Raw genomic sequence first — 22866 nt, 5'->3', positions numbered from 1 at the left:
TTTCTGACTCAGGAGCTGATGCAGACATTATGGCCCTGGCTTCTCTGCTGTGAGTGAGCAGTTCCCAGGCAAAGAAATGCCAGCGCTCTGGAAAGACACCACTTTAATGGAATCACAACCTGCACAGTTCTAATTCACCTGAGGGTGTCAGCAAAGCCTGAGGAAGCTTTCTGGTTTCTGGTTTCTGGTTATCTACTTGTAGACTGGTCTTTTAGCAGCATCATGTAATGAAATTCACTTTTTCCATTGTTTGTTTACACTCTGCTTATTTCCCTGATACTTCTTATTTATAAAGGTGTGAAAATTCTGGCATTCCTTTATAGAGACTTAACAATAGTTAATACCTTCTTAAGGTCTGAAACCTTCCACTTTTTCCCTCTGCTGAAGTGTATTGTTCAGTTGGCACTGAGTTATGGATCACTATATTGCTGCACGAAGAAGCTTTACCCAGTGAGTTTTGATGCATTTCTTTGTACATTAACACAAAATGAACAAAGAAACTATTGGTTTCAGACCAGCTGCTCAAGTTTGCCCACAGAGGAGGTACCTTTAACTGTGATCACACCGATGTGTTCACGTGGTTATTAATGTGGTAAAATCAAACGTTTTTAAAAACTAAGGGTTAAAGGTAAGATAAACTGGATTTGAGTGCTCTGACTGTCAGAAACAGTTTACTAAGACTGTTGCAGTTTACATTTTGTTCAGTATTATAGTATATCAGTCTTGTAAAAATGTAAAACATGTGTGGCAGGCTTAAATAACACACAATTTTAGCTTTTGGAGCTGATATTTAAAATAACTGCATTTACACTTTCAAAATAGTGCTGTAGTCTTTTTCTGACGTTATTTTCTTTCTCCACATAGTCAGTTTTTTTAGTATATTATGATGATGCTGACGATTTCCTTTTAACAGAGGTGGTGATCAGGATCCTGTTACTGGATGTAAACATGCATGTTCCTCCATAATATAGCAACTTCTGACACATCAGGAGCAACTTAGCTTGTGGACCAGAGGAGCTGGGGACTGGACCACTGTCCCTGCAGTTAGAAAATGACTTAAAGCCATATCTAGATGTGTGTATTTGAATCTATATCATTACTTCTCATAAACATGAAATGGGAACCTGGTCGCAACAGCGTGATATAGATGTCACATGCAGGTTATGTTGGCTGCGTTCTGTGGCCTCTTTCACGTGGTCTAATGAGTCACCATGATTTCTTACAACGTTGCACATGAAACAGAACTGTTTCCTCTCTTTAAATTCCTAGTGTCAACCATGTTTTAGCAATGTTATTTTTGCTAATTTGTACTGTCTTTCTTTTTGATGGCTTTGTGTAACTAGCCATTATTGTTGCACCTGAATTGAGCTTGATTTAGACACTTTAGATGTGGTTTGTCAGATCTGACTGTTTCAGTTTAAAATGTATTAGCCTTTTCATTAAATCAATAACAGTTTTAGCAGATTACATGCAGAGCTTCACACTTCTGTTTTTTACTTCTGTTTTTTACTTTTCACTTCTAACATTACACAGCTGCTGTGACACCTGGATTTGTCAGTAAAAAATGAACATAGCATGTGCTTTATTGTTAGTTAATTCTAATGTTTTAGAAGTGCAACATACTGTAATAGTTTTTTAATAGTTTGTTTGCCAAATATAGTTGAGACAATGACACAGAAAAAACCTCTAGAACTCTGACATTTTATTGTTGACATTTTCAAATAGCGACTTTAAAACTTTTCCATTTGTTGAGTTCTTGCATAAAGACCTGAAGGTACAGTATATTTTACATGTCATTATAACAAAAACATCAGTCCCAACCTTAAGAAAACAAAACAACATTTTGATCAAAACCCCTAAACCCTGATAACTTTAAGAGTATGTTTACTACAATATATCTACAGAACTTAAAAGGAAAGGATATCGATACAATATCTGTATCTTGAAACTTGAAAAAGTGGGTTGTACTGTAATGTACTCTAATACTGATGTAAAGAACTACTACTACTACTACTACTACTACTACTAATACTTTACAATGGGATAAGGGGTTCAAAGTCAAGTTTTTACTTCCTAAAAAACTCATTAATTGCCAATATACCAGTGACCAGGAGAGTACAGCTGCTTCTTAGAAATGAAGATGATCCTCTTACATCACAGGAACACTCTTTTGGGTTTTGTGGATTGGTTGGAGCAGAGGTCATAGGTGGTGCTGGACACCACAGCCATTCTACAGCCGTGGATTTAGGAGTGATGATGTCTTGGTTTAATCCTCCACTCTTTAATACCCAGTACTGGTTGTCCTTAAAGAAGTAGGCATCTCCTAAAAGGCAGCAGCATCTTCATTATTTAAGGCTCAGTCATAGTTTTTTATTGTTAATAAAAAAGTTATAAGTTAGAAGAGAGATGTTACAGAAAATCAATGGAAGATTATAAAAACATTTTCACTCGTCATTATGTACACTTTGGTTTATGAGCAAAAACTATTAAAAATAACGACTCTAACATCGGTCTTTATTGTGTGTTGTAAATGGGCAAGAGATGTTACAGAAAATCAGCGGAAGATACTTTTTTTTCTCCTTCCGGCTTATCCTGTGAGTTCAGGGATATGTTCTGCCACAGCAGATCATTGTCCGCATGTTGATTTGGCACAGTTTTTACGCCGGATGCCCTTCCTGACGCAACCCTCCCCAATCACTACCGGGCTTGGACCGGCACTGCACAGCCGGGGAGGGGAATGGGCTGTTAGAGGTTCAGTGTGACAAGACGCTGAGACAACATATAGCTGGGACCGGAATTTGAACCACTGACCCTGCGGTTTGTTGACGGTTGCCTAACCAACTGAGCTACAGCCGCCCCCTCAATGAAAGATAATACATTTATTAAAATTTTCTGCTACATTTAGGGAGGAAATGCTGCGTTTACAGGTCAAGCTATTTATTATTAGTTTAAGTTACTTTTGTCTCAATATATCTGTTTAGTTTATGAGAACTAGATGGATGTATGATGACACACATGCCACAAATTGGTAAGGTGATGCACACTATCCCAATGACCTACAGGTGGCAGTAAGGAACTAACAATGATAGCGGCTGTAACTCAGTTGGTAAGGCAGTTGTCCACGGACCACACGGTTAGTAGTTTGATTCCTGGTCCTGGCTATATGTGGAAATTGAGGAGGGTTGCATCAGGAAGGGCATCCGGTGTAAAAACTGTGCCAAATCAACATGTGGCCAATGATCCGCTGTGGCGACCCTGAACTCATGGGATAAGGCGAAAGGACAAAAAAAAAAAAGCAAAGGCATAGAAGAGGCATAGAAACAATGCAGTCTTCAATCTTTAAAGACAAACCAAGTTTGTGAATGTTGTGAATGTTACAAGAACCAAAAATCATTTTAGGACTAAGAGATGTCCTTAGCAGGATGTTAATGACTCTGCTTCATGCACGTACTCCCTTGTGCACAATACAGAAAGTCACTTGTTTGGCTCTGATTTCAAATCACCACTTGTCGGAAACTCTGCAGGGTTACTTAAGTTTCCGGATCTAAGCGCTATCTCCACTGCTGTACAAAAGCTACACTAACAAACTTTAAAGATAATATTTGGACAATAAGATACATTTGATGTGACTACTTTCTTTGCACAAACTCACCTTTTATATATGTATATATGGTGCAGCAGCCATCACCCAGTGGGTGTATTTTTTATGTCTTACTACATTGTTAACTGTTACTACAGTTAGGCAGTTGAGTCATGGACTAGTACTTCTTACGGTTAATTCCATTTCTCTCCCAACATCTGATACCTGCTAGCAGCTATGGTGTACTGTTTAAAAATCTCCTCACCCTAAAATAACCTTCTCCATGGTCAATCACATAGTTATGTCTCTAAATACAATGTTACCTTGTTCCCAGCTGATGACGTCATCCATATCTGGGGGCACACCTTCCCAGAGGCTGCTGTCCCGTGGATAGCCCTGGTCTGGATGCCTGGTCCCCAATTCATTTGCCTTACTCTCGTCAAACCTCCAGAACTCCCCGCCACTGAACAGGTAGGTCTTGCCATTATGGGCCCAAATAAAGGCTGCGTCCACCCTGTCCACTGGCACTCCGCTTTTTGTCCTCATGCCCCACTCAGAAAGAGGCCGAGGGTAATCACCCATGGCTTTATTGTCTATGAAGACCCAGTACTGAGATCCTACAGAGACAGAGGAAAGACTGTAAGGAATATTTCAGAATTTGTTTAGGTCAAACAAGAGTCTCAAAATATTATTAATCATTATCATCATCATCATCAACATTTTCACTTGTCACTATGTAGAGTTTGGTTTATGAGTAAAAACTATTAAAAATAATTACTTTAACATCGGTCTTTATTGTGTGTTGTAAATGGGCATGCTAATATGCTAAAATAGGGTGATATATGCCTGTTAAACGTCTATGTGATTTACCTTAAAAGTCCCAGAAAGAAAGTAAGTCTGAAAGAACTACTAACATGGCCTCTAACATGTGGACTCTTAATATGGTGTAGTGTAATATCTACTGTATATTAATTTATTTTTTGTGTTTGTCATTAATGCATTGCTATATTGACAGATGTTTAATCAAATAACTTAAATTAGGGTTTATAAACCAGGTGATGGCAAAATAGTGGCAATAAAGTTGTTATCTTGATATCAATGTATTTTCACAACTTTGAATGTATAGTTAGATTTTGACAATCAGTCCTTGCAGATGATGTCATGAGAACATTTACCATGTCCCCACTCCACTCTGACTCACAATTGCAATACTAAAATTAGATTCAGCAAAGCCAAACAAAACCACAGATTTTGTTTCCCACCAATAAAGAAAATGATTCGGCTGTCGCTCTTCCTCTCATACACAGCGTCAATCTTGTTTGTTCCTGGTGGAAGGCCAATCCAGAAGTTTTTGATGAGGGTTGGATTAAGGGACCATAATGATCTTTTCTGGTTGACTCTCCAGAAGTGTTCACCTTTAAGAGAAAAGAGAGTTAACATGACACCAGCATGGCCAACGTGTGGCTCTTTGTTTTCTACTCTGAAACAGAATATGCATCGAGTCTATGTATAAAACGAAAGTCAGTGTGTGTTTAGAGACAGTGAAGTGCATTTTTTATTTTGTGACTTTTTATGATTTTTTGTGTTTGTGTGTGTGTCTGTGTTCTTTATGGTTTCCACTTACCTTTAAAGAAGAAGACCTCTCCCCTGATATTTGCCACTGCATCAAAGCCTCCCTGACAGCGCTCGGGGAAAGATGGTTCAGAACTAGGACCAAAAATAGTTTAGTCACACCTACTGTATAGTCAAATGTATAGGCTGTAGTTTCCCCTCAAAAATCACTAGATGGGGAAAAAAGACAAACGCTTTCTGTTAATGAAGTTAATGAAAAGCTCCTCTAAGAGCAGTGTTCATCATATTTAATTTACCCTTTAGTAAACACAGGTCAAAAGTAGATATTAAAATCTTTGTTAAGCCCAATAATAAGTACTTATCGTCTAAATGGACGTGCAGTAGTATTTGTTGTATTTATTTTTTTAGCTCTACTCACTGCTGTGTTGTTTTTGTTGGAGGTGGACTGGGCAGACGTGGGATGTCATGATCAGCATCATCTCCTTGCCCACCTTCTTTCACACCTACAACAAAAGAGTGACAGGAGACAAGTCTGAAGAGGTGGAGGGAAAGGATGATAGCACTAGAAAAATGCTAACCACATTCTTCTCAGTGTCCTTAGGAAGGAAATAGGTCAACAAAATCCCTTGTACACGAATGCACCTTTACACACGTTTTATTACAGGGCTATACTAACAGTAAAACATGTCATCACAAAGCTGATTAACCATAAGAGATGTGTTTAATAGCACAGAACCACTGTGGCAGGAGGAATATTAATAATAACACCTCCAACAAAGCATCTATGGACTCTGGTGACCTCCTGATCTGTTTTGTGTCACCATGAGGTCTTTGGTTTTGATTGAACTAGAGAACCTTGACAAGTGCTGGATAACTTGTGAGATTTGCTAAAGATGATTCTAAAAAGTTAATTAAGTGTTCCATTGACTTCATCTAATATCATCATCATACCAACATTTTAGTGTTGTTGTTGCGAAACATTGGCATATCAAACATTTGCAGATCTATTGCCTCAACTGTCTTTTCCTTTGTACTAATTTTCAAATATTATTATGCAAAAAAGCTTTGTTAAGATGGTGAAAATTGCCAACCAGCTGCAGATAGTTAGCATAAAGATGTTTATTCTCACATGGCTGCATACTTGCATACTTGTCTCTGCACCTGTACTTTTAACTCATACCTTTGAGCTTTACTCTGATCTAGAAAGACATCACTTGGTCGCTTACCATAAAGCTGCTGGATGGCCACCCTGTCGTCCAAGGCCAGCTGGAAATCATTCATGTCAGCGGGACCCTGGTAGTATGGTCTCATGATGGACGGATCGGAGGAGGAATGGGACAGGCCCAGTGCGTGGCCAAACTCGTGCACTGCAACCGTGAACAGGTCTGTGCTGCTGCTGTCACCTGAGGAAGCGTGAAGCAAGAGTGTTACTGGGTCACAACCCTAAAGAGGATTTGATGTTGGTGAATATAAGTAATCTGTCCTTTTTTTTAAAATCTCATTCTGAATGTCTGAGGCAGAGCAGGACTTCTGGCCATCATCCATTCATCATGATTTCAATCAGTAAATACCTCTAAAGCTCCACATCTCATCATTATCAAAATGTGTGTCACCGGACACTTCATCCAAGCCGGGGAAGAAGGCGTGGGCCAGGGTTCCACCCCTGCCATCAAAGGGGTACCCGTCCTCATGCAACATCTGGGCAAAAGACACTCTGATGTCCCCTCCAGCTTTAGAATCCCTGCTGTTAGTCATCTGTTTTTGGAAAGTCAAAGGTGACACATCACTCCAGGCTTTGAAGGCATAATAGAGGATGGTTTCCACCAACTCTTTATTTAGGTTAGGTGAGTGCGAGGGAGATGGGTAGCTGTGGATACTGCAGATAAAGAGAGAATTTCTATTCAATACACAGTGGCAACCGAGTTTTTAATCCTTAACAGCATTATAACTAATTTTAACACCACATAATCAAAGGTTCATTAAGGCTGAATTGTTCAAAGAGTTTATAATTCTACAATATAAAGGAAGGTTTTGGATTGTCCACTGACCAGCTCACCTGGCACAGTTGGGGTTAAGAGCTAAAGATTGTCAACAAGTGCCTTTTTAACATGAACCTCTCGGATTTTATCATGCCTGTCCCAAAATTAAACCAGCGACCTATGGTCACAAACTCCACCCAAACTATCCATGTGTGACTCCATATCTTTAATCCTAAGATTTAAAATTAACCTTACTTTTGGTGTGATTACATTTTAATGTAGTAATAGAAGTCATATGTACAAAGCAGCATGATTCATACGCAGGAAACCACAGAGTCACATTGTAATACGACAGAAAATAAAAAAACACCTCCACGTGAGGTCCATCTTTTGCCATTTAAGGCCTGACAGGGCATATCTTTTCCTCCTCCTCCTCCTCCTCTTCCTCTTCAGCATTTCATCACTCCCAATGATATCAGGAAGAGAGCATCGTGGTGTAGACATTAGCTTGAGAGTTTTATTGTCTGGAAGAAAAGTTATTCACATACTGGATGTTGAAACAAAAAAGCAAATAAAGGAAGTTTGAGACCTCATATGACCCCATGTGATCATCCAATAAATATGTATGTTATCATGGTAGAGGTTGTTACCAAGCACTCCGGTTTCCTGAAGGCCGCCGAATCTCTGCATGATACGAATAGCCTTCTCGATTCCCTCTTTGGTCTGCAGCTGACTTGTGCGAGGGTCAGCAGGTGGAAGATACCCATACCTGCTCAACCAATCCTGCACAGTTCAGAAGAAAACAAAAAGAAATGTGGTAATATGTGCTTTGCCAAATATACTTTACCAAACCACAGGATGTGGTGTAACTGTGAACGAAATGCGTTTGCCCTATGTCACCAACTGCTGTCTGTGGCTTTTGCTCTGCAAAAGAAGATAGGTAAGTAAAACCAGCTGTGTTAAATCACTCCAGTCAGATTTTTATGCTTTTGAATGAAAATGCTCCAAACACCCTTTCATCGCATACAATGAAGCTTAAACATATGTCCTGCACAACTTTGACAGGTGTAAACTTAACTTTTTACCCCAAACGCAAATATAAGCACTTTTTGTCTTTTTGAGGAAGTTTGTGTGCAAATTTAACATAAGAAGCTCATACATTATTTAAGTATCTGATCTTCACTCTACATATGCAGCTGCAATCAATTAAAATTAGTTTAATGTGATATTTTGGATACAGTGTTAGTGTTACAGTGTTACAAATAACAATGTTAGATGTGTTTGTTTTTTTATCCACTAACACTACATGAATACCCCTAACACCTGTTTTTATAAACCTCATGAGTCATCTTGTCAGCACCTTGCACCTTGCATATATAAACAATTACAAATTAATAGACATGACAATCTTTCAAACGTTTCCAAGTTGACAAAAATGAGCATCCTAGTTATTCTACTAAAAATAAATAAAAGTTAAACAATATATTTAACTACTGGGCCTGAAAAGATCAAGAAAAACAAAGGGACAGCTACAGTATAAAGCAACTAGAGATACATTAAACACTTTATTCTGTTTTGTTTGTTTGTAAAATAAAATAAAAAAAATTAAATGCTGTGCGTTTGAACTCACCAACGCTCTGCTGTACTGGTCTGACTCCCCCGATGTGCTTCCCCATAAGATCACAACCATCCAGATCCGAAAACGCAGCTCCATTCCATTCACTGCAAAATATCACTCCATTATTATCAGAATATTCATGACTTGCAGGAAAACGAAGCATTTCTTTTTTCTATGCAGCAGCTTCCTCCAAATCACGCCAAAGCCAAGAGAAGCTTACCGTTGTTTCTTCACTGATGGTTCAGCCTGTTCTCTGAGGACTAGGCTGGGTTAATCGATCAATATACTCACTGTGTGTGTGTGTGTGTGTGTGTGTGTGTGTGTGTGTGTGTGTGTGTGTGTGTGTATTCCGGCACAACCACCACGCCCCCGACGCCCGCACCAAGTCCCCTCTTAAAGCTTTCTTCATTCGATCTCTTGCCGCCTTTCGTAATGCGTTATACAGATCAAAAGTCACACACTGCGTGCAGGCTGCAGGTGCAGAAGGTGCAGAGATGAAAGAGCACAGTCACTAGTTAAGTTTTAATACATCACAAACATCACCAAGAGGCAGAAAGCTTCTCCTCCGCTGCGATAATTGTGGGAATTAATCCAATGGAAATGCCGAAATAACATTGCGACTGAATCAGTGTTGATTCTTTATAACTTTTATTATTAACTTTATTTTATTGTCTGCTGTGATTAATGAATATATAATAATCCTTGAAGGTCGCATTTAGATCATTTCTATCTGTTCATCTGCCACACAGTTTCTCACGGGAAAAGCATCTGTCACTCAAATGGTCCCGTCAAAGTCACAGTGGTTATCATTTCTCAAACAACGTAACGTTTATTTTTGTCGCAGCTTTTCTGTGCACCACGCGTGGTTGAGTTGTTTATTTTCTAAGCGATGACGCGAGGAAAACATTTGAAATGTAAAGTCCCTTAAACAAAGCTAAAAATAAATGTAAATGTAAATTTCCTGGAATAAGACAAAGTTGGGCCACTACAAAATCTTGTTTATCACCATGTGTTTAGTTATTGATGTCTCCTATCTAAAATGATTGTCATGTGTTTTTTTCCCCTAACTTCCAGATTTCTAATTATGGGTTGATGAATGAATGAATTCTTGTTAAAATGAAACGTCATATGAGGTTTGTGAGTTGTGAGTTGTGATCTGATTTGTGTGTTTAGTTAGAAATGTGAAATTTGAATTTAGTTGTTATAAATCTGACTATAAAAAGGACATTTCAAAACCATTCAAACATATTTATATTTATTCTGATGTACTAATGTCATGTAATAAGTGATTCATAAGTGGCAAATTACGCGTTAACATTACTTTTCATGTCTAACATGAAATATTTTTATTCAACACAGTGTATTTATAATACAGTGGAGAGAAACTGATGATGCTGCAGTGCACCGGAATCTCATATGGCAACTTAAAGCCTCATTATGTGTGTGGGTCTGCTCGGTCATTTCTCTGTAAGGCATCACTGGTATTATCTTTCCCCCCCTCCCCCTCCCCCTCCCTCCTCTCCCATCTTTAATTTCTGTACATCCTCCAGGGCTCAAGTGAGTAATGCCATTAGTGCAAAATGCTTCCCTGCTAATGGTTGTCTAGTTCCACTCATGTCCACTTTATGTCGCTGTCCCAGCGGAAAAGATGAAAGTCTGTATTCAACAAGGAGATTTTCCACAATTGAGAAAGTTATTCTTATGAAATGCCTTTCTGCTTTCTTGCTATTTGAGTTAGTCACAAAGCTCGACACCATTCTCACAATACAAAAATACATTTTTAGTATTATTTCTGGTATTTGTGGTTATAAATAATTGGACAAGACTCCAGGAAGTTAGAGTCAATGACCCATGATTTGTACATTTTATGCTTTACATGAAAAAAATAAATAAATTAGATTTAAGATGTTTCAGAATAAGCTAGTTTCAAAAGTGTATTTGAGAAAAGGTTCTTCCTGTTAAACTAAGCTGGCTGCTGGTTGTAGCTTCATGTCTGAAAGTGATATTGACTTTCTCATCTAGAAGGTGTATTTCACAATATGTATTCCTTCAAAATAAATTTCACACCAAATTTGTTTTTATATATCATATTGGTCTGAGAATTTCATTAAAAAAAATCTTTCTATTACAGTGATAGTCTTGTGTCTTCTTTCAACCATCCACTTGTATGAGCCACACCGATGGTGAGAAAATGTAAAATAACACCAAAAGATCTTTGAAACTATTTTCAATAAACACATTTTATTTTTATTAAAGGGATCTAAGGCCGTCACAAAAGGGTTGACTCTTGGTACCTATGCAGTACTAACACAACACACGCTATCAACAGAAACAACACAGAGGATTTATGTGAACAAGTGACAAATAAATAGGAGCTGAAAGACAGTTCATAACAAACTGAGATGCATCAACAAAACTAATAGTTAGAGGAAAGTGAGCAGAGGTTAAAACTCTGCAGTACAGTAACAGTTCTTTGTACAATACTTGATTCATTTCTGCAAGTAGCTGATTGTCTATAGCGGCTTGTTTTGGTCATGCACAGTTGATAAAGTCATTGCTCTTGTATGGACAGTGTTTTCCTTCCCACTTCGATTCTCCCCTGCGTTCATCTTTGATTGTCTACCAGGCTAACAGCATTTTGTGATTTGAAGACAGAATCTCCTTTGTTTGGCATAAGGATGTTTGATTGTCACTGGCTGTTGGATATGTTTCATTATTGTACTTCTGTATAAAATCACTACAAGTATTAGTACTCTTGATATTGATTGCTAGGCCATAATGTATCTGAGTGATATGTGATTGTTTTAAATCTATTAGATAATCTGTAGTTTTTGGCAAAAATCTGTAATACTTGAGTGAGTTATTTGTACTGTTTTAATCTGTCCTATCGTTAGACAGTTACCAGTACCAGTAAAGTAATACCATTAACCCAAATAATTTATCGTGACAAATGAAACGTGTGCTTTCAGTATATTTGAGTCCTCAGCCTGCTACATTCGTCCTTCCACTATCATATTTCACAGTTATCTTCATCATACACCAACATCTGTACAAAACTGTGCAGTGTAACATTGCCAACAGGACAGGCAGGGTTTACACTTTTTATGTAAAGTTTTTACGTTTTAGTAAAAGTGAATGGCACAAGCAAGTCTAAAATCTTCACAGGACCCTCACACAGCTTATGCTTAAGGAACAAGCTAGTTATCACAATATCTTTGAGCTGCTCAAGTAACAAGAAACTGTGGTTACACTTCACAATACAGAGATCTGCTGGCATTTACTTAGTATTACTGAATCACTTATGTAGCACATCTGTGTGGCAAAATTATGACTCAGCTATTTGCTTTGCGTCCACAAACAAAACATCGTGCCCTTTCCCACTTTTGATGTTTAAAATATTAGGGCTACAGTTCATGAGCCTCTTTTATTTTGTATCTCTTTTTGCCTAAATATAGGACATTTACGTTAAGAGCTTGTAGTAACATTCATTTTTTGAACCATTATATTTCAAACCTCAAAGCAGTCTTCTGTCAAATTTATGGAAAAATTGATTGAAACAGATGCAGCAAAAAAATGTAAACCTAAAATCCAACATACTGGCTTTTCAGAGCTTTCAACTACATCTCTTAGGGTATTTGGGAAATTTAGACAGTATCAGGCTGTTTCCCTTTTTTTCTGTTGTATTTTTTAGATCAAATATGAACCAAAAAATATTAGAAGATGCGGAAACTTGAAAAACTCCAGAGACAAAATGACTTAATTCTGATTCAGTTTTAATGCTAAACACATCTTTAAACTGATCCTATTTCCTGACTCAGCCACTCTCCAAACAAAGTGCAATCGGACAATACTAAGCAAATACCAGTAAGACCAATGTACTGTCAAGTGCAGCCAAAGCTGCTCTTGGCTGAATTTGTAAACATTTAATGCATTTTGGGGAGTGCAACTCATCAAGGCCCCCATATAGCTCAGTCCTGGGCTTCCTTAAAACCTGTGTCTCCCCTATATATATATATTTTTTTTGACATTTTATTACAGGCCCTTTTGTTCCTTCTTCTTGTGTTATGCTGGTTGGAAGGATTGTCTCTTCACTGTAATCTGGCCCAGTACTGACCCAGGTTCTGACTCATGCTCTGCTGCTCAGTTCCTGGGACCTGGACCGGGACTGAAACACCAGGCGATATGAGCCCTAAATGGAAAATCATAGTCAGTTACTCTGTGGCTGAAATCACGCTTTAATTTAGTGTGGATTTCAGCAAGCAGTCAGACATATCAGACGCATAGACATAACGAAACTCTCACCGGTGTTGGAGCTGGCCGAGGGAGGAGTCTGCAGATGAGGGGAGGAGTACGTTGATGAGTCAAAGCTGCGTGGGGCAGAAGGTGACGGAGGTAACATGCAGGAGTAGGAGGAGGCCGACTGGGGAGGAATAGACTGAAAGTACACACAAGATTAGAGGAGTGAGAGAGAGAGAAGTTGTTAGATAGATGTATTACCTTATCTGAGAAATCCTCTTTCTCAAGCTGTATATAACCATCACTGTAAACTACTCCATGGACTGCAGACTGAAAGATTGGCAGCATGGTTTCAGTTTAACCACATGGAGGTGCCAGAGTATTGCCACACACTAAATGCAAAATGTATCTCACCTAACTGCTGATCTTTGCATTTGGTTTTATCTACCTTTTCTTCTGCCACTAATACTAAGTCCTTTTATATTGTTGCATTTTAATCTATATTTTCATATTTCGAATTTGTATGTTTTTCCCGTGCTTGTGTGGGTTTCCTCCAGGTACTCCAGTTTCCTCCCACAATGCAGAGACAAACGTGTTAAGTTAATTGGTGACTTGAAATTCTTCGTAGGTGTGAATGTGAGTGTAAATGGTTGCCTGTCTGTGAGCGTCTTTCTGTTTTGACCCTGAGATAGACTGGCAACCAGTCAGGTTGTACAGTCAGGCTTTGACTTGGACGCCTCTCGCCCTAGGCTCCAGCCCCCCCCGCGACCCTAAACTGGATAAGTGGTCATGATGAGATGATGAATTGATGGATGGATTTTAATATTTAATATTAAATAAGATATATAGAATTCAAATTGCAGAGGCTTCTTTTAGTGTGTCTTGCAGACAAACTGAACAATTATCCAATTGATGCTGTCAAGATCGCCTCCAGGTTGTGCCGAATGCAGCTGCAGATCTGCATTTTAAATTAATGGCACTTATTTATGAGTCATCCTTAAGACCCTTTGACCAGTTTTTGAAATGGGTTCTTAGCCTGAAACTATTTAAAAAGTTTTAAAAAGCAAAGTGAAAACTTGCATTTTCATTGAGCTGTTTCATGTTCATTACCACCAAGAAGATTTACTTGGCAATATTATGGAATAATGGGAGCCGAAGCCATATTACAGTCAAGAAATGAGAGATTATTTCTGATGAACTGACTTTCTGTCACAACAAAGTCCATTTTAAATTTTACACCATTAATAAAATATGGCAGCTAGTGACTGTGGATTAATCTGCTGATAATTTTCTCATATATTATTAAACTTTGGTGAAACATATAAGTTATTTCTTTTTAGCATCATGTGTATTTTTTGTGTGCTTTAACTGGGACAGTGACAATCATGATGTAGCCTCCTTGGTATGTGATATTATTGTCATTATAAGTTGTCAGGATAGCAGGAGTGTTCCAACCTGCAGTGTTATCTATTTAATTAAGTACTGATTTCCATTATTGTGCTTTTTAGACACATTAAGCAAAGAAGCTGAAAAAAAGGTTTTGCTCTCTGATGATGACCTGCTTTGGTAAAGTTTGGATGATGAATGATGAATGATCAACGTCTAACCTGGACTCCAGATGAGAACACTGACAGGGAGCTGTAGCTCGGCAGGGACGACTCAGCCTGACTCAACATGGACCCTGGAGAGAAGCACACAGAGCCGGATGGTGAGCACACACACATTTACACACGTGATGGGAACATTTCACAGTAGAAATGTTGTAATATAGATGTGCTCTAATGGCCTGCCTGTCCGCAAATATCAAGACGGGGAGGCTTGTAATTAAAAAAAACCCTACTCGCAATTTTTAAATCATAACCAAATGTGAAGTCTTGCTTTACTGCTGATGTCCTTCTGTGAATGATGTGCTCTATAAACAAGCCAACAAACAAAATAATTATGATGTCTTGTGACCTGGTGTTTACCTGAACTGCTGCCGTGCTGCTGATGATAGACAGATGTGTTAAAGGATGTGGTCAGAGGGGCTTGGCTCTGTGAACAGGAAGTTACACCACCTGACCTCCTTTGATTGCGCAGCTTCTCCTCCCTCCTCCACTTGGCTCTTCGGTTTGAGAACCACACCTGTCAATCAAAGAGATCTGTCAGGCACCTTTACCAGGCAAAAGCATATGAGGCAATGTGCTTAAAAATACTGTTGCATGTTGTTACACGCAGGAGAGGGGAGTGGTTTCAAATGTGAATTAAATGTGCGTTGAGGGTTGACTTGGAGTTCTTTTTACCTGTATCCTGGCCTCTGGTAAATCAATCTTGTTTGCCAATCTCTCCCTTGCAAAGACATCAGGGTAATGTGTCCTTTCAAACTCTGTGGAAGATATTAACTAATGTCAAACACACAGTGTGAGTCTTAATCTAGGATGACAGGACTACTGGATAGCAGATCGCCTGATAACCCTTACTGTGTGGTGTTAACATAGTCGCCTGTGCATCTGTCTCTCAATGTGAAAACCAAATTCAAGCTTCACTCACATTTAAAAGAAATTTAACTTCACATTCACATGACATTGACATTTTAGAAATCTGTGCTCTGAACATGTTGAATGAGATTAATCTGTATGTCAGATTATTAGTGCTTAATATCACCGTGACTAATTATCTATGACTCTAAAATCCAGGAAGATGAGATGTATCCTCACAAACATATTTGAAATATTTATCTGTTGCACTTTGTATAAATTATTTATCGTTATGGAACACACATAAAGTTCAAACGAGAGGATCCAATTTGAGAAGCTGCCTAAGCGCTTTATTTCATAGTGGGCTGACTAAAAATAAAAGTCCTTATGTTTGCATTTTGCCATAATTTGTATCTAAAATTATCGCTGTGTCAGTAGTGTCTAGTGTACTGACTGCCTGTATAATAAGCAGTACAGTATATAACAGACACAGACACTTGATATGCGTATAGTGGCTTGAACAACACTGTGGTCACACCAAAGACGTTTTTCCTGTGTCACAGTATCATTTCTCATTATGGCAGTTGACAAACTGCTGACATTTTTGTTGTTGACAAGTCGAAACAAGAACATGCTTCTCCCTCCACTGACAGTCTGAGTCATCCTGATAAACTTTAAGTCTAGTAAAGATATGAATTTTTGAAAACCGAAGTTCACACTCGTGAGACGTGATCAGGAAATTGAAAAAAATATATAACAAAGATGGCCCAAGAAATTAAGTGTCTCTCAGAAATTGTGATAATTGGCTTGGTTATAATTGGCGTCTGTGTCAACACATGATTGTTATTGTGCCTTGGCTCCGCACTGAGGTCAGCGTACCTCATTAATGTCATTTGAACAGAATGACCACAGTGATACATTTCCACTTGGCTGCACAGTGGACATTGTATCCTTATTTAGCTCAAGGGCCTGCTGCAGCCATATCCACTCAAGGGTGGCTTCCTGATCGCTCTCAGCAGATATCAGGCTGCGAAGTCCAAATCTCAGTGCATAATACATCCACAGTAATGATGCATTATCAGAACTCTGTCATACATACTGCTGGAGGCTTTTTGGAGCAGATCAGGAATATTTGTAGGGTTAAGATTCTGAATAATTTTCATCTAAAAATGCTCATGGTTGGCAATGCTTGCTCTCACTTGCAGGGGATGACAAAAATCCTATTACGACTTATGAACTTTAAAACAGTAGCCAGAACCAATGCCTGCTTCAAAAAAAAAGTCATATTTATGTTCCCTGGCATTTACCAACAAACTGCAAACTAAGTCTAAAGACAATAATCCAATGAAAAAGGTGTTGGCAGGGTAAAGAAGCAGCAGAACAAGCTACGTCATGACACGCTCTGGAGGCCAGCGAATGACTGAAAAGCGAGGAGAGTGCTGTGCGTGTTTGCACGGCCTGACCTTTCTCTAGAGCCTCGATCTGCTCCTGTGTGAAGCTGGTCCTGTTCCTCTGCAGCTTCCTCTTGAGCTGCAGCCTCAGCTGAGACTCCTCACCATCGTCCCGCTCCACAGGGACTCCTCCCCCTCTGCCCGCTCCTCCTCCCCCTGCCTCTCCCCCCATGTTACCCTCCGTGTCCAACAGACAACCCTCAGACACTGGTACAGAGGAAGGTGACAAAAGAGATGTGTGAGTGTAAAAAAACAAACAAATAAAGACTGAATCCGAGTTTAGAAAAACACAAGTTACATTTTGATTTCTATGTGATTTGATTTTGCTGATGATTTGTTGTCACTGATGTGTTAAAAATATTTCCTCACCTGTGCTGTGTTGCGTCTGAATGCCGGTGGGGTCATGGTACCAGTTGTTGGGCCCACTCCAGTTTGAGCTGCTCTGCAGGTTCAGCATGGTTAACTTCTCATACATACTACGCGTTTCAGAACCACCATGAAGAGAAATAAAGTCCCGTCGTGTGTTTATCCGCTTTGGTTTACTGTCACCTTTTGGCTCCTCCAAATCTACCTCCTGGAAGAGGGGGAGTTAGGAGAAAGTGTGACAAGAAAGGGAAGGAGAAGAAGGAGGGGTTCATATCGGATGAGTTCACACATGGTCGGCATTGTGTTGAATTAGCCTCACGGTGACAGACAGAAATGGAGTTAGTTGCATGCTTGCTGTCGTGATGCGTGTGTGTTATACATTGGTATGCTAGTATACCATGGGGAGCTATGGTACATTAAAAAACCCTCTGAAAGCAATGACATTTATTATGCTACTTGCATTTAGCTCTATCTGTGCTGTTAAAACCGAGCATGCATACACACAGGCATATGCATGAAAAGACATAGCATTTATAACTAGTAACAAACTGGCATCACACACACGCAAACACACAAGCGCACACAGTGGCTTTACGAACATCACCCACAAAACATTCAAACCAAGCCCATATTTCACTTTCAGTGGAAGACATAAATTTCAAGTCTACCGACGTCATTATTAGTCTGAGCAAAAATGTGTGTGGAGCTTTTCTCTTCTCCTCTTATCTTAACTTCGATTTACATTTTTGGAAATTTCCTCCCTGAAGAATTAGAACACACAGCAAATGTACAGTATGTCAATACTGAGTCAAATCTCAACTTCGGCAGCAGCATAGTGTCAAAGGTCAAACTTTAATCATTTAGGTGAATCGGCCCCCAAAACTACAATTTATAATATATACAATTTTTAATACATTTCAGATGGTATTTCATAGTCCTGCTATTGGCTAATTTAATCATAAAGCCTCCATTAAAGTCAATATTAAAGAAGTGGTAACAGCACTGAATGATACACACAAGATGCCCAAAGGACACCAATTTTTGCAAACTTACCAAGTGTCCAGGTTGACTGATGTTGGGGTCCTGTTACTCTCCTTCTCTGTAGACCTTTATTCCCCAGTTCCCCCCACGTCCCTTGTTCTCCAGCTTTGTTGACAATACTGTGTGTGTAAATGGGAGAGTAAGAAAGAGATGGAGAGAGTTAGACAGGGTGAGAGAGAGTGAAAGAGGGGAAGGGGGGGGTCTAGAGAGAAATGCGTCTGCGGGCACTCTTGTCCTCCAAGCGATGGGAAGAGGGAGAGAGCTAGAGAGAGAGCACGAAAAAGGGAGAGAGAAAGAGAGAGAGAGAGAGAGAGCCACCGAGGGGTGACAAAGTGAGTCAACATCAGTGTCAAGTTTGAACTTAATGCCAACGAGAGGAGGAGGGGAGGCCAAGAGTAGAACATAAAGCACAGATAATGGAGAGATAGTGGATGATAAATAGAAGATGGACGTCAATTTTAGCCATAAATGAATATAAATAGTGAGTGAACTGTCAGTCAAGTGTGCTTTTTACACCATCGTAAGCGACTCGACAGCTTACAACATTAGATTAAATTGAATGCTCACACTTGTAGGTACTAATTATAACTAATACTTTAAATAAATCTTTTTCAAAACTTTGATAAATCTCTGACATATTGACATGTATCTCCTACATCTGAACATAAAACAGGTATATTTTAGACAAGTAAGCTTGTGGTTGCCACAGCCAATCGGGTGATCCACACATTGATTTGGATCGGGTTTTTACGGCAGATGCCCTTCCTGATTCAACCCTTCTCAAATGTAAACCGGGCTTGGGACCGCTGCTTAGATGTGCACTGGCTTGTGCAACCTCAGCAGCTGGAGATGGGCATTAAATTATTGAGAATTCTTATGATTTGTAAATATTGGACCTAACAACACAAGTATTCTACAAGTATTACATTTTAATCATTGACTGAAATCAAGTTACAAATTAGTATTTACATTCTGCTGAACAAATTAATAAATCCTCTTTATCCTTATTTCATCTCATACGATCAAAAAGATTATGAATAATTGATTTATTTTATTAATTGTATAGACGATATAAACTAAAATGATACTGTACATGATTAACACATAATTCCATTTGATTTTAGAAAAGGCAACAAATATGTAACAGACTTTTAACATTAATCTTCATTTTACCATATGGCATGATATTTTACTTATAAATGTATATTATGAATGTTGGTTTAAAATGTTAATGTTTATTTAATTTCAACAACCTGAAAAATATTTTCTAAATTAGTCAATTAATTTTTATCAATAAATGTTTTATCAATTTGACGTTTTGGGCCACATAATCCTGAAAAAACAAGAAAAAGCTGCAAAGTTTAAGACTGTACTAACAAATAATGAACAATTTACTTTCTTAAGGTGTTTGATACCGTGCTTATATGGACTAAAGAGCACCAGTGTTTTAGGCCTGCTGTGCTTTAAAAACGATGCTGGTAGACAGATAAAGTTACCATGTTTGTTTTGTTCACACGAGGTGAACAATGTGCAGAGATTATGTTTTGTTTTTACAGAGCCTGGGTATTGTTCCCAGCCTCATGTTACTGTTCTCCTGCTTTAACACAATAAAGAGAGGCATTGTCTGGCCTCCGAGTGGTTTAAAGGAGCACCGTGCAGAAACCCTTGGCGAGAGGCACACAATGTCTGATGCGAGGCGTAAGTAATGACGCAGGTATGACGGTATGTATGGTAGAGTCAAAGAGCGAGAGCAGAGTAGAACTGGGGTTTAAATATATCGCTTTGCAGTAGAAGAGACAGAAGAAAAGGGAGGTGGAAGATGGGAGAAGGGAAGCAGAGGAAAGAGATAGAGAGAGTGAAGAGGAAGTATGTGACTTTGGGGTGGGTGTTGGGGCTTAGGGATAGGGAGGGTGCCAGCTTGTTTTATTTCCGGTTGACAAGACTTTGCGCTCCCTTTCTCTCTGTCGCTCCCTCTCTCTTTCATACTCTGCTATTCTTTCTCCACTGCCCCCATTGCCCCCCCCCCCCCCCCCCCCCCCTTCTCTGTTACTTTCCTCCTAGACGTGCCTTGGAGAAAGGAAAAGGACTTGACAAGTTCAAAGGTAAAGAAGGAGTAAAACCAGTGCTTTCAGATCCTTTAGTTAAGTAAAAGTACCAGAATCACACTGTGATAACAATCAATTACAAGCAAATTATCAAACAATTTACTTAGTACACACTGATACTATAGTTATCAAAATTATTCAGTGAGCACATACCATTACATGGTTTATTGCTGATGCATAAACCCGTGATCACCTTTGTATTGTTACAGTATGTTTGTACAACTCAGTTAAGCTTAGTATATTCATGAGTAGTTATTCTTTTATGATGCTTCTCATTTTATAAAGTCATAGGTTTTGTGTAATTTCAGAATTTGCAAGTTGAGAATAAAATAATTGTGTAATTAAGTGTAAACATAATATATCTTTCTAAAATGCAGTGAACGAGAAGGAAAAAGAAACTGAAAGTGGAAGCATATATATTTAAAATTATACATAATTATACAATAAAACTATAACTATTTATGCTATAAAATCAATCTTTTTCTCCGTGTGATATCAATGTGTTTCTCTTAATATTACTAACTCTCAGATTATGTTGCCTGATACTGATTTCCTGATATTTTCTTACCATCTTGAAATAGTTGCCTTTTTTATTTTAGTTGCCTTTTTTTCCTACATATCAAGTGTCAGTTTTCTTTGTGTATACTGTATATTTTCTGCACTGTCTCCATAAAAGAAAAACTGTAAGAATTTATATGACCATGTACATCTTTAGCTGCGCAAATGGCAAATAAAGAACTTGATTAAGTACATTTTATGGCACTGGGTAAGAACACAAAAAGGAGAGTAAAAAGTAAGTGAAAGTTGGTCAATTTACAGCAAACACAATTTAAAAAATGGTATTAACCCTACACTCCTTTTCCAGTCTCCCAGTCTGTGTTTTCTAGCTTGTTGTCCTTTTATTTTTCATATTGTTAAAAACCATGGCTGCATCTTATTGTGTTCAAGTTGTTGGAATGTGGCTTAACCTATGTGATCCCTATGTGCTGAGTGGAATAATGTGTGTGTGAATGTGTGACAGTGTGTGTGTGTGTGTGTGTGATGGCGCGTGCTTCACTGCAAAGATTCATGTAGCTCCAGGACATGCATTTTTTTTAGTGCATCTTGTTAGTTCATTCCTGTCACCTCTTTCTCTCCCCCTCCGACTCTCTCTCTCTCTCTCTCTCTCTCTCTCTCTCTCTCACCATCCCTTGCTTTTTTAGTGCTGAAGGGGGGATGGGGAAGGGGTGGTGGACAGGGCTGGGAGGGAAGGGAGGAGGGAGGCAGTCACCATGGTTACAGTGCCACGACAAATATTCATCAAGTCGTTAAAATAAAAACAAACGGGAGTGCATTATAATTGCTCTTACTGACTGGATCCTATAATGTGTTCATATATTATGAGTGAGAAGAGAGGAGTGGAAGCGCCCACACACCAAAATAAATGCTGCTGATAATAAAAAGGGGAACGTCAGCTGACCTGTAGGCAAATGCACGTGGTGCACACACACACACACACACTCACACATATTTTAATCATTTTTGTGTAACTTTATTTGTCCATTACCTGTTTATGGATTTCCCTATGACTACTTTCATGAGTCTCTCCTCTCTTTGTCCCTCCATCTCCTTTCCTCTACTGTTGTGTAGCCCCAGGCAATACTGTGATGTGTCCTCCCTCTGTCCCTCCCTCCCTCTCCCTCCCTCTCTGTCCCTGTCACCTTCAATTGCTCTGTGAAACTAGACACACTGCCTGGGGCGGGGAGGCAGGGAGGGATAAAGCGAGGGAGGGTGGGAAGAGAGGAAAAGAGAGAGAGAAAAGGAGAGACAGACAGCTTTATAGACAGACAGAAGGAATATTTGGTTTCATGTAAAGGAAATAGAATAACCAAAGTCCAAATGTGTGTCACTAATCGGATTAGTTAGGTCAATGTTCTACAATACAGCCATAAACATAAAAGACTTGAATAATATAGCTCTGAAAAAAGAGAAACACACAATACTTTCTCACACATATCTACCCAATTTAGGACAATGTGGACCTATAACCTGTGAGTATTGTCTTATTGGCTAATCTGACTGTAAATGATTTTCAATCAATGTGTCTTATATGAAACATGTAGCAGGATGTTGCTTTTCTTAGGTGTGCTACAAAGCACCTGTTAAGACTCGTTTGTACCTTCCAGCAGTAGCAAGGAACATAACACCAAGCAAAATCTTCACTGTAACCTCGGGGAAAGTTCCGAAGAATAAAGTTGAATACCCTGAAATTGTAGGTACAGGTACTGTGTGACATAATACAAATAATTTAGGCAAGTAATAGCTTTTAAGAAAAACTCAAATAAAATAACTAGATCTTTTCATGATTAAACACTGGGGGTATTTTGTGCGATAAATCTGCAAAAAACAAAAAACAAAAAAACTATTGTATAGAAACTGCATCCAGCAACTGTTGCTTAAGCTAGTAAAGATACAGATAAATA

General features: G+C 38.8%; 1 protein-coding gene across 1 annotated transcript; it reads right to left on the bottom strand.

The window, feature by feature from the left end:
- Positions 1-1681: 1681 nt before the first annotated feature.
- On the bottom strand, positions 1682-17400 carry mmp25b (matrix metallopeptidase 25b). Its single transcript, XM_067488603.1, has 16 exons — positions 17262-17400; positions 16905-17099; positions 15268-15350; positions 14953-15109; positions 14593-14666; positions 13052-13184; positions 8762-8853; positions 7782-7914; positions 7502-7655; positions 6724-7028; positions 6379-6555; positions 5571-5655; positions 5205-5287; positions 4843-4995; positions 3904-4197; positions 1682-2323 (listed from the first exon to the last, which is right to left on the bottom strand). Exons 1-16 carry the CDS (start codon positions 17365-17367, stop codon positions 2067-2069), a joined length of 2481 nt encoding a protein of 826 aa, XP_067344704.1. The 5' UTR covers positions 17368-17400; the 3' UTR covers positions 1682-2066.
- Positions 17401-22866: the final 5466 nt, after the last annotated feature.

The sequence above is a fragment of the Channa argus genome, chromosome 20, assembly GCF_033026475.1.
Source record: "Channa argus isolate prfri chromosome 20, Channa argus male v1.0, whole genome shotgun sequence".
NCBI lineage: Eukaryota > Metazoa > Chordata > Actinopteri > Anabantiformes > Channidae > Channa > Channa argus.
The sequence above is the reverse complement of the archived record's forward strand: the minus strand, read 5'-3'. Positions and strand labels throughout refer to the sequence as shown.